Source organism: Gopherus evgoodei, chromosome 8 (genome assembly GCF_007399415.2).
Source record: "Gopherus evgoodei ecotype Sinaloan lineage chromosome 8, rGopEvg1_v1.p, whole genome shotgun sequence".
NCBI lineage: Eukaryota > Metazoa > Chordata > Testudines > Testudinidae > Gopherus > Gopherus evgoodei.
The window spans coordinates 70,748,061-70,761,172 of NC_044329.1; the positions used below are offsets into that span (position 1 = coordinate 70,748,061).

The following is a 13,112-nucleotide window of genomic DNA, read 5'->3' on the forward strand; positions in this document are numbered from 1 at the left end:
GAATAAGGGGCAGTTTGTACCTGCACTGTCCCTGGAGGGATCCCCTGTGTCATTGTGCCTTCCCAGTTATACTGGATGAATAATTTTGTTACAGTCCTTTTAAGAGTATAACTTACTGCTTTCTCCCGGCCTATTCCCCACTCACTTGTCTCTGAGGGGAGCAAAGTCTCATGCACTCCTGTTGTTGTTTATTAGTGTTACGGTAGTGCTAGTAGCCCCAGTCCTGGACCAGAGCCTTGTTGTGTTGAGCATTGTACACGCACAGAACAAAAAGATGGCCCCTGCCCCAAAGAGCTTACAATCCAAGTTAGCACCTAGAGCTAAAATCCAGCTAAGTCCAGTTGTGCAATGTAGCCTATTGTGTGTATGATTTGCTGGGAGGAAGTATTCTGGAGAAGAAAGCTGAGAATCCTAAAAGATTCCTTAGTTCCAGTTAAACAGAATATTCAGGTCCTCTGAAAAATAAGAATGAAGGACGGATATAAGAAATACAGCGTGAAATACCATGTAATGGGCATTAAAGATAGGGCCATTGTAATCCTTGAGTGTGGAGCCTCTTCTAAGATGTATTGTAGCTTCCTGCACTATGCTTTGAATAACCTACTGTCATATGAAATATTGCAAAATCAGAAGATGTTGTGTGTGTATAGCCAGTACTGCTAACAAGAGCTAGTTGGAGAAGTTCTGATGTACAAATTCCAGTGAGAATTTTTTCATTTGTCTAAAGTGAAATATTTCACAGAGGTGGTATGATTTCAGCAAAGCTCTGATAGGAGCCTCATCCCAGGTAAGTGCCCTGAGCTGTAGAGTTAGTGTTTTCTCTCTCTCTCACTGTCTCATGTTGAAGCTCCTCTACTTTGTATGTACAAATATTCATTGGGTCTGAGAGAGAGAGACTGACTCTCTAGCCTGGTGTTCACAGCTCTACTTGATTTGGAGCAGAAATTTGAACCTGGGTCTCCACATCTCAGGTGAGTGCCCTCACCATCTGACAGTTGGCTATTCTTGGGTGGGCATCTCTCTTTGACCTGAGAAACCTTCTCGACTAAAGCTTAATTGAAGCCAATGTTTTCATGAAAAGCTTTGGTTTCAATGCATCAGCATTTTCAGATGAAAGGAGTTTTGTCGAACATTTTTCAACCAGCCATACTTACTAACTATGGAGTTTTTTTTAGCTGTAGTGTGTGCCTTGAGTTGATAACTACTGTGTGTTTTAGCACATAGTTTTTCTCTCTAAACATTGCATTGTTGTTCTGTTGTGGGTGATGAGGTCTTAATTTGCAGTTTTATCAGCAGGCTACTATACTAATTATTTGTGGAGGGTTATGTCCAACCAACGTCAGGTTCATAGAATGTGGCATTCCTAGAAATATATTCCTCTGATATGCAAGGCTTAGCTTAATATGGACTAGCAATCAGGCCAATTCAGTCCTGGTGTAACTGGGTGCCGCTCTTATGATTTCAGTGGAGTTGCAGGCATTTACATTGGGTCTCATTTGATTCAATTTTTCTGGAAAACGATAATTGCCAGCCTTACAGTCAACAGTCAGTGCTCAAAGTGGGAGAACTTATGTATGACAGAGCAAATCTTAACTGGTGGGCAGACCACAAGGTCACCTTGTATTGCAGATGACTGGAGAATAATTCCACACATACTATCAAAGTAACTGTTCCACTTTCCCATGTATTTTTCTCTTTCTTGATGTATGTTCTTGAGCACCCTCCTTAAAATGAAACTCCAAGAGTGTTTTCATTTTCTAAAGATGAGCTGGGACTTGCTTCCTGTCTGCTGCCAACTTCTTCAGGAGAAACATGTTAAAAATGAGTTGTCTTGTGGCTCCCTCGTCTGGTCAGTTGGTGGAATAGCTGGAATGAATATTTTCTTTCTTCTTGGTGGCTAAAAAACAGTCTCCTCATGGCAGTCTCCAGGATAACATCTAGTAAAAATTTCATTCATGTCTAAATGCAAATTGAACCTGCTAGTTGTGGATTTAAAAATACTATTTTATTTTTACTCTGAAATCTATTTAAATTGTTTAAACTTACTCTTTATCAACAGCCATTCTCTCCATTCCCCTCCCTCCCTGACCCCCAAAAGTGCTAAAGACCTAATCTTGGGTGCTGCTGAGACCTTGGGAGTTGAGGGCATGAAGCACTTTGCAGGGCCAGATCTGGAGTGCTTACTATTTGTGGTGTATGATGCAAATTAAGCAGGAATTTATTACAGAATTGAAAAATAGAGTACAAACTATAATATAATTTCTGTTCCACAACTAAACAAATATTTTCTGTTCCCTTTTTCTGCAGGTCATAGAAACACTTTCAAAACTTTCTCGCACTTCTGTTGCATTAGCAACAGGAATAAGGTATGACATTGTGCTACTAAACTTCCATTTTATCATTTATAAACCAAGTACTGTAACATTTTCCATGATATACAATTAAAAGAATTATGATCTTAGTTGCACTGTTTTAGCCTTCTTTTTTCTGTGCTTCTAATTGTATCCAGAGGTCTGTTCTTGTCTAGAGCAGCATTACCAGTAGTTCTGACATTAAAAGTCTGCATGTTTAAATGAAATCCTTATGACATAGCCCGCAAATCGAAGCTCCTTCATGCTGAATCTCCAGCATGCTAATTCACGCTACTGTGCAATGTGCGGTGAGATTTTACATTTTCCAGAATTAAGAGCTGAAGGTGCCTTTTTCCCTTCCCCTGTCATTGCCTGGAAATTTGCTTTTACCTTTTTTTGTGGGTTTGTCTGTAATCTCTGTTTAGAAGTAAACAGCTATGTTAAGGAACAGCCATTTGTGCTGTTGTTGTATCTAAAGACCAATATCTATTTTTGAGTAAAACACTTGCTTTCAAAAGTTTATAATTTGTCTGTTCAAATTCACTTTGGAATGGAAATAGCAGCGTAAGTCTCACTCACAGCTTTGTTTTAAACCATATTTGAAATATATATTTGGCTCTTTATAAACAGTTGTAGATAAAACAAAAAATAAGTTATTAAAACATTATTTCTTTTGCATGTAAGCAATTTAAAATTTGAAATTGATCAAATGGCTTGTCTATAATATATAGTCCAGTTGCTCTTAATATTTTGACAAAAATATTTGTTTTAAAACAATATAACTTGTGACAAATAAGTTTTTCTAAGAAATTGTATTGGGTTTCTATTGATAACCTGCTGTATGTGTGTACTCAGTTATACAGCATAAAGGAATTGTGCATTTTTTAAGTATGTTATAATGAGACTTCCTCACAAGATATTTACTTATGTTGTGAACTAATACTCCTGCGTAGGGCTCAAAAATGGCACTCACCAGTGGCTATTGAGATGCTTTCTCTTACAATGTTTGGGGCTTAGCTCATTAGTTTAAGAAATATTAAATCTCTTTCAAATAATAATAAACATATTTACAAGAATTATGGCTGTGAAGATAACCTTCCAAATGTCAGCTGAATGTAAACCAAAGTCAAATGTTTTCCTGAGCCAGTAGGCAGCTCTCAGCGCCTCTGGTGCAGCTGACAGATTTCTCAAGCAGCAGCAGAGCAAAAATTTACAAGGTTCTACTCGATTTTCATTACTGCTCTTTGGAACCCTATGGGCAGTAGTTAAAATATCAAGAATATCAATTTCATGCTACTGCTTGGGAAATCTGCGAATGGCAACAAAGGCAAGCCTAGAGTTTTTAATGGCTGAGGAGGATCAGAAAAAAGGAGAGTCTGGGGAAGAGACCTCCCTCCCCCCTCACAATAGCTGGGGAATAATGAATGGGGAAAAGAGACAGAAATCTCCATTTCCTTTCCAGCATCTTAGGAGGTGAGAAAGAGACTATGGAGTTTCATGTTCATCTGATACCCGTGAGTCAGAGCTTGATACAAAGGACGGAGCCCTCAAACACATGACATTCTGGTAGAAATCCTAGCATTAGGCACAACATTGCTGTGCTTCTCGCCAGCTCATTCCCATTTCAACGCCACTTTCAGCTGGAGTCCTCACCTCACATCCTTTTCTTTAATGCTCTAACTATAAACTTACGAACTACAGTATAGTTAAGCTCTGGAATAGGCTTCTAAGGGAGGCGGTGGACTCCCCATCTTTGTGCGTTTTTAAAAACAAGTGGGACAAACACTTGATCCTGCCTCAGTGCAGGGATCTGGGCTTGATGACCTCTCAAGGTCCCTTCTTTGATTCTGTCTCTGGTTAGTAGGCCAGCTAATAAGTGTCTGGTGAATTTTCAATATTTATCTGCTACTGGTATTCAACACATTCGGACAGTTTTCCTTCTCCCAATGTGCATTCCCATACCCACCTCACCTGTAAAACTGAAAGAGAATAGAGAAAAAGAAGGGAAAGCAAGAAATACAGGGCATCCCCTAAGGGAAAAGAAATTTCCTCCATTAACTTAGACATTATTAGGCACCTTGTGGATGATGACCTGTTGGACCCTTGTTGGACAAGTAACCAAGGCTCTCTGAACCTTGAACTCTGTGGAGCCTACTAGGGCATTTTCTGCCTCTCCTTTCTATATGTTTGCTGAGGAGCACTAGGCCTTCCACATGGTGCTAAGGCAGAAGATGAACTGGTGAATGGCCAAAATTACAGAAACATAGTTTCTGGAGGGAAAATAACTATATAATAAGGGTCAAAGACTGCCTTATAATGTACACAGATGGCTCCCATAGATGTCAGTGATATGAACCTTCTGTGTACATAGCCCACTGCCTATTGTTTGAGCCCTGTAGCAACAGTGCAGGAAACAGATAGGTGAGAGCTCAGCTACTGTCCTGCCTCATTTTCTGCAAAGGTAGCAGGAGCAGCAGCGTTGTGCAGATTCCTCTTAACACTCTGTGTAAGTGTTTGCCTTGGGGGCATGGAGGATCTCACCGGCCCATGCACTATAGAACACTCTCCAGCCACAGGATTTTTTTCTTCCTTTTTCTTCAGGGCTTCACTTTTATGTCTTCAAACCAAAATTGTTAAACTTGTGTTATACAATCAACCATGTCCTTTCCTCCTGGGGGTCTTCTGCAAAGGCCTATCTGCTCCCTGTAGGATTGCACTTCACAGGACAGCTGCTTAGAGTCTGAGTGAACCCCCTGACTCCCATCTCCATCTCAGCCTGCTCCCTACAGATTTATGCTCTACAGGCTGTCTTCCTCAGAATCATACGAATCAAACTGGGTTCTTTTCCTTGATCCAGGGACTCTTGCAGTTCTTAACTCAACTACTTGCTGGCTTTTATAAGGACTAGGCGATGTTCCAAGTTACCACCTGAACCCTGACCTCACAGCCTCAGCTGGAAGGCAGCTGATTAATCACAGGTGAGGCTGGGCCCAATTCCCCTAAAGAGCCAGCCACCCTGTGCCTGATAGTAAGCTTCAAAGCCCCTCTGGTCGCCCCCTCCTAAAATTAGAATGGCATTTGGATACTCCCACTTTGACAAACTAGGAGCTATAATTATACCTTCTCTCACCTTTCCACGGAGCCCACACTTTGACTTGGTCACTTTCAAGCTTTTCACATTCACCCACCCAAAATATCAGAAGTCAAGGCTTTAAAACACAAATGAACAAAAAATCCTTTGAAAATCATGGAATTTAGACTTAATTGAAAATATAGAGTGTTTAACATTTGCTTTTAAAATCTCTGATTTATATTCATGATTACATGTAACAGTTCCATCCTGCATGCGTGGCAATTTTTTTTAAGTGTTAACTCCTGTAAACCACAATATCAAGGGAGAGAGAGACACACACAGATTGACAGACTTATTAATCCAAATTGAAATTTCAGCAGCATACCACCCAAACTGAACACCCAGACTGGTTCTGTCTTTGATTAATACTGTTGTCTTTTGTCTTTATAGGCCATTCCCCACAGAAGAAAGTGTTGATGATGAAGATATCTACAAAGGCCTTCCTGATTTACTAGAGTATGTTGTAAATCTTCAAGCAGAATGAAAGCTTTTAGTTTTCTGATATGTAGCTATATTTAAATGACGTGATGAAATACACTGTTATAAAATAAGTTATTTTATCTGATTGACCAAGGATTGGTTAGAAAGGAAGAATTAATTGTCCAGAAAAAGTGCCTTAGTTTAATGATTGATTTTCATACATATGAAAATAAGATGGTATTTCATGAGGGGATCTGGTGATAAATTGAAGTATCAGTGCGCTCTCTAGAATTATTTGTTTGTATCATCAGAATGCTTACGTTAAATGACAGCCTCAGTGAATGCTTTTCCCTGATCCTGCAGATAATTATGTGTATATGTATTTTTATTCATGTAAGTCGTCCCGCAGAATCCAATGGAACTTGTCACTTGAGTAAATTGCCACATGCAGTTAAGGGTTTGCAGGATGCTTGCTATTTTGGGCAGAATACATTACCATACAACGTAAAGTCAGAAGAAAAAGGGTTTATATTTTAGCCATCCTGCTGCTTCTGTTTGAGTAGCAGAGCAGGCTATAACAGACCTTGACATTCTCTCACTTTACAATGACTAAAATCTTGTGAAAAATCCTTATGTTTCAGTTGTGACACACACAAATTTAGCAGTTGAAATTCCTGAGTCTAACAGTTTACAATGCAGAAAATCATACAGCTCTGCCAAAATTTGTGGCAATATTATTAAACACAAAATCTTAATACAAAGGGATAGAAATATGATTTTAGCAAGAACAAGAAGTTTGGTATTACATACAAAAGTTACCATTTAAGATTTATAGTCTTTTGCAATATGTGCATCAGCATTAAAAATATAGTTCCTAAATATGCTTCTAAAAGAGAAATCTATTACAGTGTTAGGTGCAATAGCCTCTATTGTGATGCACTGTTGTAGGATTCACATGTAAAAATTTACAGTGGATTTATTTTGGATTTGTTATTATGTCAGATAGCATGTACCATACATTGGATTGTAATAGTTAGATGCTCTCTAAAATATAGATAGGAAACAATTGGAAGAAGTGTGTATTTCTTAAGAAATATTAACAGTTTGAGAAAGCTGAGTTTCCCCCTAACTAGTGAAATTTATTTTACAAGAATAATTCCACCTTAATGATCTCTCTCTAGGTCCAAATGCTGTTGGAGGAACTGACAGTCCCATTTAGTCCATGGGGATTCACTCGTTTCAGGATAGATTTTAATTTGACCTGACGCTGAGGCTCATCTGTAACTTAGGTAGCAAGACCTCAGTGCTCCATTTTCTCCTTAAACCTTATTTCAAGTCTTATCATGGTTTGAAACTTAACTCTGTTTCTTCAAACTTGTGTTAATTTTAAAAAGTCAGATTTTAAATGTATTGAGGTAAAAAAAAAATCTTATTGATTGTATACTCCCTTTGTGGTTTAGTTCAGTTTGAGTGTTCTTTTTCATTCATCTGTTTTAGATTTACTGTAAAAACCCAGACACTTGGTAAATTCTGTTTCCTAGTGTTGACTCTGTAATCCCTGTTCAATCCCTGATCCTTTATGTCATTGCTTTTCCTTTTTTTTCTTTTAGTGAAAGTGGTGGCGATGAGGATGAAGAGTTATATGATTGTGTCTACGGAGAAGATGAAGGTGGGGAAGTATATGAAGACTTAATGAAAGATGAAGCAGCACATCAACCTGTATGATTTCTATTTTTTGAGTGACTACAGATATATTCATAAAGAAATAGTGGCAGTGTGAAAGTTAAATTTTGCTAGCATTCATTAAATAACTTGTTAGCTGTTTTCGCTAACACTGTAAGTAATTTTTTTTAAATTTAGATATTTCAAATCTGCTTTGTTGTTATGGTTGAGTTCACATGTGTGTGCAGTGACCATGTAACATATGCAGTGGATCATAACTATCCTGCTATGAAATCCAACATTCTCTTATGGAGAAAGGGTCAAAGATTCACTCTGTTAATTCTTTCTGTGAAAGAAATACTAACACTATTTCAACAGTAAAAAGAGAAAATTAGAAGAAATCATTATTTATGTAAGATTTGTTAGCTTCTTGAGTTAAGACCATCTGAAAAAATACTCAAAAGAATGCTACTTAAAAAAGAAAAGTGTTCCCCATATAATTTTGGCCATTTTGCAACATTAGTCATGAACTAGTTAAATAGAGAGCTAACATGTATATTGTACATATAGATGTACAAGGGTGTCAGTTTTACAAAACTGCCATGAAAATTTACATGCCTATGCACAAAATTTACTCACTAGCCATTTTTAATGGACTGGTAATTGGGAGAGGAGCGATGTCAAAACCCGTTCTAATAACTTACTATTCGTCTCTTTACAAGCATTCATTCGGCTTACTTGCAAAACTTTAGTGTGCTGTTGTGATGACACACACTTTTTAAGGAAGTTGCGTGTTTTAAGGTAGATGCTCACCATCTACATTTCCAGATCGAATTCCAGTGATATAATAACTTGTAGAAGTGAGAAAATGAAAAGGTCTGAAGATTGTTTTACTGTGTTCAGCTGTTATGAAAGCAGCAAGTTGTAGGTATCTCATGCAGTTCGTACAATGTGTTTTTGTTGTGATCCTGAGAATTTACCATTATGGTATGAGAAGACTATTTCTTTGGAAAGATTTTTGACTTGTTTCAATATGATTCATGTAGGTCTAGACTCTGCCAATTACTATGTATCTTAATGACAATTTAAGAGCATCATTACTTTTTCTAACATTTTTATACTAAGCACATTTCACTTTAAGGAACTGATGTGATGCAAGTTTCTGAAAGTAAAATAAGTGATGTGTAAAATATTGTGAAACTTGAGGGCTTCAGTTTGTAGTGGTTTGTTTTGTTTAGATTTGATCAGTTCCTGAGGTTTAAGTTTTGGGGTAACCTATACCAGAACTCAGTTAAAAGTACAAGTTTTGCATGATTTCAATATATAACCATAAATCAGATCAAGCAGCTCGGCTCAATTGTTTGCTTGAAATGCATGTGAACTACAGTGGATCTTTCAGTGATCTTAGTCTGAGTTTGCAATGGAACTCAGAACCATGTGAATTTCAGGTATTATGGATATTTCTCTCAGTCCTAGCAGTTGATGATGCCTCACATATTTCTCACTTTGCAAACTCTCTGTTTCTTTCTTGTCTATTACAAATGAAATACTATTGGGTATGCAGCTTTAGTGGACATAACAGGGAGAGTTTAGGAGGGAATGGCAGCCATAGTGTGAATTTGCTTGTGGGAAGAAAAAATAATACTAAAGTTCTAAAAATGTTTAATATTAATGTCCAAATTAAAAAGAACAGTAGATTAAAACATGCTGCATTATGTCCACATATTTTTATACCTGATATGAGAAGAATGGATGTATTATGTTTGTTTCATTGGCACTGTATATCTTTGTTGGATTTGATGGCTGTCTTAGTAGGCAATAATTTACTATTAGATTTGCAAATGTGATGCACAGTAACATTACACATTGGCACAATTCTTTTGTTTGATTCCTTTGAATGAAATTCACTAGCGTAGGGGACTTAGAGGTGACTTTTAATTGCAAATCAATTTTAAAAGAATGAAACTGCTTTAGAAATATATATTTGGTGTTCTAAATAGTTAGAGAAGAACAAATATCAGTTTAAAACTATACCTTCCTTTTTTATTTGATGTTCCTAAGTTTCCTGTACCAGCAGACTGCTGCCACAGAACAACTTTTTCAGTGTACTGAGCAGACTGTCGGGTTTTTTCCCAACCCTTTTTAGTGCCTTTGACCATTGTCATGACTTCTTGCATTCAAATTTCAAGCTATTATAGCATCTGCTATAGATGGCAAATTGATGTGTTAAATAGTAACACTCACAAAAAGGGCCCGCTTGTGCAACCCTAATATGTGTTGTGTGAGCACCAACAGACCAGATCAGTCCTGTTGACTCGGGCTCTTCATTGGGGCTGCTCTCATGAATTAGAGCTCAGCAACATAAATAAGGGTTGCACAGTTGGGCCCAAGCTATACAAACCACTTTTGGAAATGTAATACATACATGTTTTATTTACAAAATAGCTCACAAAGAAGAGATTAAAGATAGACTCCAATCAAAATAATAATTTGAAACCTCAAAACTTGTTTAAAAGGAACTGACATAGGTAAAGTATGACATTCCCTCTAATACAAACCTTGGATAGCTAGGAAATACCACATTTGGGGACAGCTCTTAATCATAACATCATGTCCACACACCAGGTTTCCACTGACTGTGACAGACTCTGCATCCTCACAGAGAACTTCATTCTGCCTCAACCTGATAAGGAAATGCACCACACGCAGCATCTTCCCCACACTATCTCAATCTTTCCCACTAGGCTGGAAGAAATAGGTTTGAAGGAGGGATTTGCAGGAAGAGAATGAAGTGGTTTAGTGTGTGGGAGGGTGGAGGCAGATATAGGGAACTACTTGAAAGAAGATGTATAGTGATAGGCGGGGGAAAATACACAGACAACATGAAGGGGTTGGGGAATAGTAGTGTGACTTTTTGTGTCTGAGTGAGTGACATTGCTCTTTAGTAACTAGACTATGGAGTGGATGTAGACTTTCTACTATGATCAACAGCTACAGGAGTCTTCCTTTAGCTCAAGGGTTAGAGGCCAGTGTGGTGGTGGGTTTTTTTTTAAGCTAAAGTCTCAGGGTTCTAGTCCTGACTTCCTCTGTGTGAAACAAATGTATCTAGTAATTGTTTTTGTCTGCTGCACATGGATTCATTACGGTAGGCAATGAGCTGAGATACAGGCAGGGCAGCAGTCATGAAAATCCTTGGAGATGTGAATGAGGAGCTTGGATAGAATTTGGAAGGAAACAGAGAAAAGGTGGAAAGACTTTAGGGGAGACAAGTTACATTATTATTGTTTTATTATTTTTTGAGGGGTTTTTTGGGTGTGGAGAATCCAATCCTTACAATGACATGAACAATAAATGTCCATGCAGGAGCAATCCAGGAATTGTGTCCAGTCCCCAAGCTAGCCAATACCTGCCCAAATATTTCTTTAGGAATCTTTTGAAACAAATTCTTTCATATTTGTCAGTATCCTGGAAAAAGAATTCTGATGCCTTGGTATTCTGAACTCCAGGGCATGCATTTTGTGCTCAGCCTTGATAAGCTCAATGTTGCAATGGGCCCATGTTGTTCAAATCTAACATGACCATCAGCTTCTGCTCTGTGTCATGCCCCAACTGCACTATATTGCTGATCGCACACCTGCAGGAAACTGAAGCGGGCCTGTTAGGGTGAGGCAATCCCAGCGTCCGGTAAAGAACAACAACAAAAATACCTCAACATATAAAGATTTTAGGATAGAGCCCTAAGGACAGTAGCTGGATCTTGACTCAGAACAGATTATGAATATGGACCTAAATGCAAGGAAAAGGTAAAAGGAAAAATTATAAACAAACACGAAGAGTTAGATGTGAGCCCATTTCTCTCAGCAGTTACTGGCATGAGCGTCTCATTGATTTTAACTACTACGAGCAACTGGTTTCAGAGTAAAAAGAACAGGAGTACTTGTGGCACCTTAGAGGCTAACAAATGTATTTGAGCATAAGCTTTCGTGGGCTACAGCCCACTTCATCGGATGCATAGAATGGAACATATAGTAAGGAGATATATATACACATTGGCCAGACCGGACAGTCTCTACACAAAAGAATAAATGGACACATATCTGACATCAGAAATCATAATATTCCAAACCCAGTAGGAGAACACTTCAATGTCTCTGACAACTCAGTAACAGACTTAAAGATGGCAATTTTGCAACAGAAAAGCTTCAAAAACAGACTCCAATGAGAAACTGCTGAACTTGAATTAATATGCAAATTAGGCACCATTAATTTAGGCTTGAATGGCTGAGCCATTACACACATTGGATCTATTTCCCCATGTTAAGTATTCTCACATCTCTTGTAACGGTCTGTAATGGGTTATCTTGATTATCACTACAAAAGTTTTTTCTCTTAATTAATTAGCCTCTTAGAGTTGGTAGGACAACTCCCACCTTTTCATGTTCTGTGTGTGTGTGTGTGTGTGTGTGTGTGTGTGTGTGTGTGTGTGTGTATATTTCCTTACTATATGTTCCATTCTTTGCATCCGATGAAGTGGGCTGTAGCCCACGATAGCTTATGCTCAAATAAATTTGTTAATCTCTAGGGTGCCACAGGTACTCCTATTCTTTTTATGAGTAACTGCTCACTGTTGTGAATAAAGGCCCAAATTAAATAAAATATGGATTGATGTTTCATCTTAATCTCATTATATTATTATAAAAAGTATATAAGAAGGATGAAGGTATTGTCTATCTTAAAATATAACATACTGAAAGCCAAATTTTATCAAAATTCAAGGACTACTAAAATTCTGGAAGTTGCCAGCTAATTGTGCTCTTAAAAACTATTCCCTTTGTAGTTGTTACAATCTTTTGAAACTATAATACTGAGAAATTTCCAACAAGCAATGTGTCTTAGTAGCCAAACAGTAAACAAATAAAAGAGTGTGTTGTGCAAGAGGTGCCCACAAATGAATTAAACTTAACTTGCTTCTAATTGCAGAAATGTACTGAAAATGACATAAGAAGTTGTTGCCTTGCTGAAATAAAACAGACAGAAGAGAAATACACGGAGACTTTGGAGTCAATAGAGAAAGTAAGCTGAACTTTATGCTAATAGAATAGTTATTTATATAGTAATAGTGTAATTGTATAATGGAATAGAGAATATATTAATCCAGTCAATGTTCACTTTTCTTAACAGTTTTTCATGGTGCCATTGAAAAGATTTCTCTCAGCATCAGAGTTTGATATAGTGTTCATCAACATTCCTGTAAGTAATCATATACTTAAAGAAAAAGGCAGAGAATTTGTGTCCGATTATCATTTTGTGCAGTCACATGCTATTGAACAAAGTGATGACTTGAAATGTGATGTGCAAATTCCCTTCAAAGCTGTTTTGAATATGCAGTAGGATACTGTACATCTTAGTGAAAATGATTTTGACCTTATCTATCTTTTTATAGTTACTGTGAGGAAAAATTTTTTGCATACAGCCACAGTAGATTGTGAGCAATAGTATATGTTGTCAGATGCTACCGGTGTGGTGCTCTGCCCTGTTCAATGTTG

General features: G+C 37.6%; 1 protein-coding gene across 3 annotated transcripts in view; it reads left to right on the forward strand.

Moving 5' to 3' along the window:
• The window catches only part of VAV3 (vav guanine nucleotide exchange factor 3), a 248,589-nt gene that overhangs the window by 91,550 nt on the left and 143,927 nt on the right, over positions 1 to 13,112 (forward strand). For all 3 annotated transcript variants that reach the window (XM_030574176.1, XM_030574178.1, XM_030574177.1), the window contains exons 3-7: positions 2,308 to 2,366; positions 5,875 to 5,940; positions 7,515 to 7,623; positions 12,547 to 12,639; positions 12,748 to 12,816. In XM_030574176.1, coding sequence (XP_030430036.1) covers positions 2,308 to 2,366; positions 5,875 to 5,940; positions 7,515 to 7,623; positions 12,547 to 12,639; positions 12,748 to 12,816 — 396 coding nt within the window. The remainder of the gene's footprint in view (positions 1 to 2,307; positions 2,367 to 5,874; positions 5,941 to 7,514; positions 7,624 to 12,546; positions 12,640 to 12,747; positions 12,817 to 13,112) is intronic.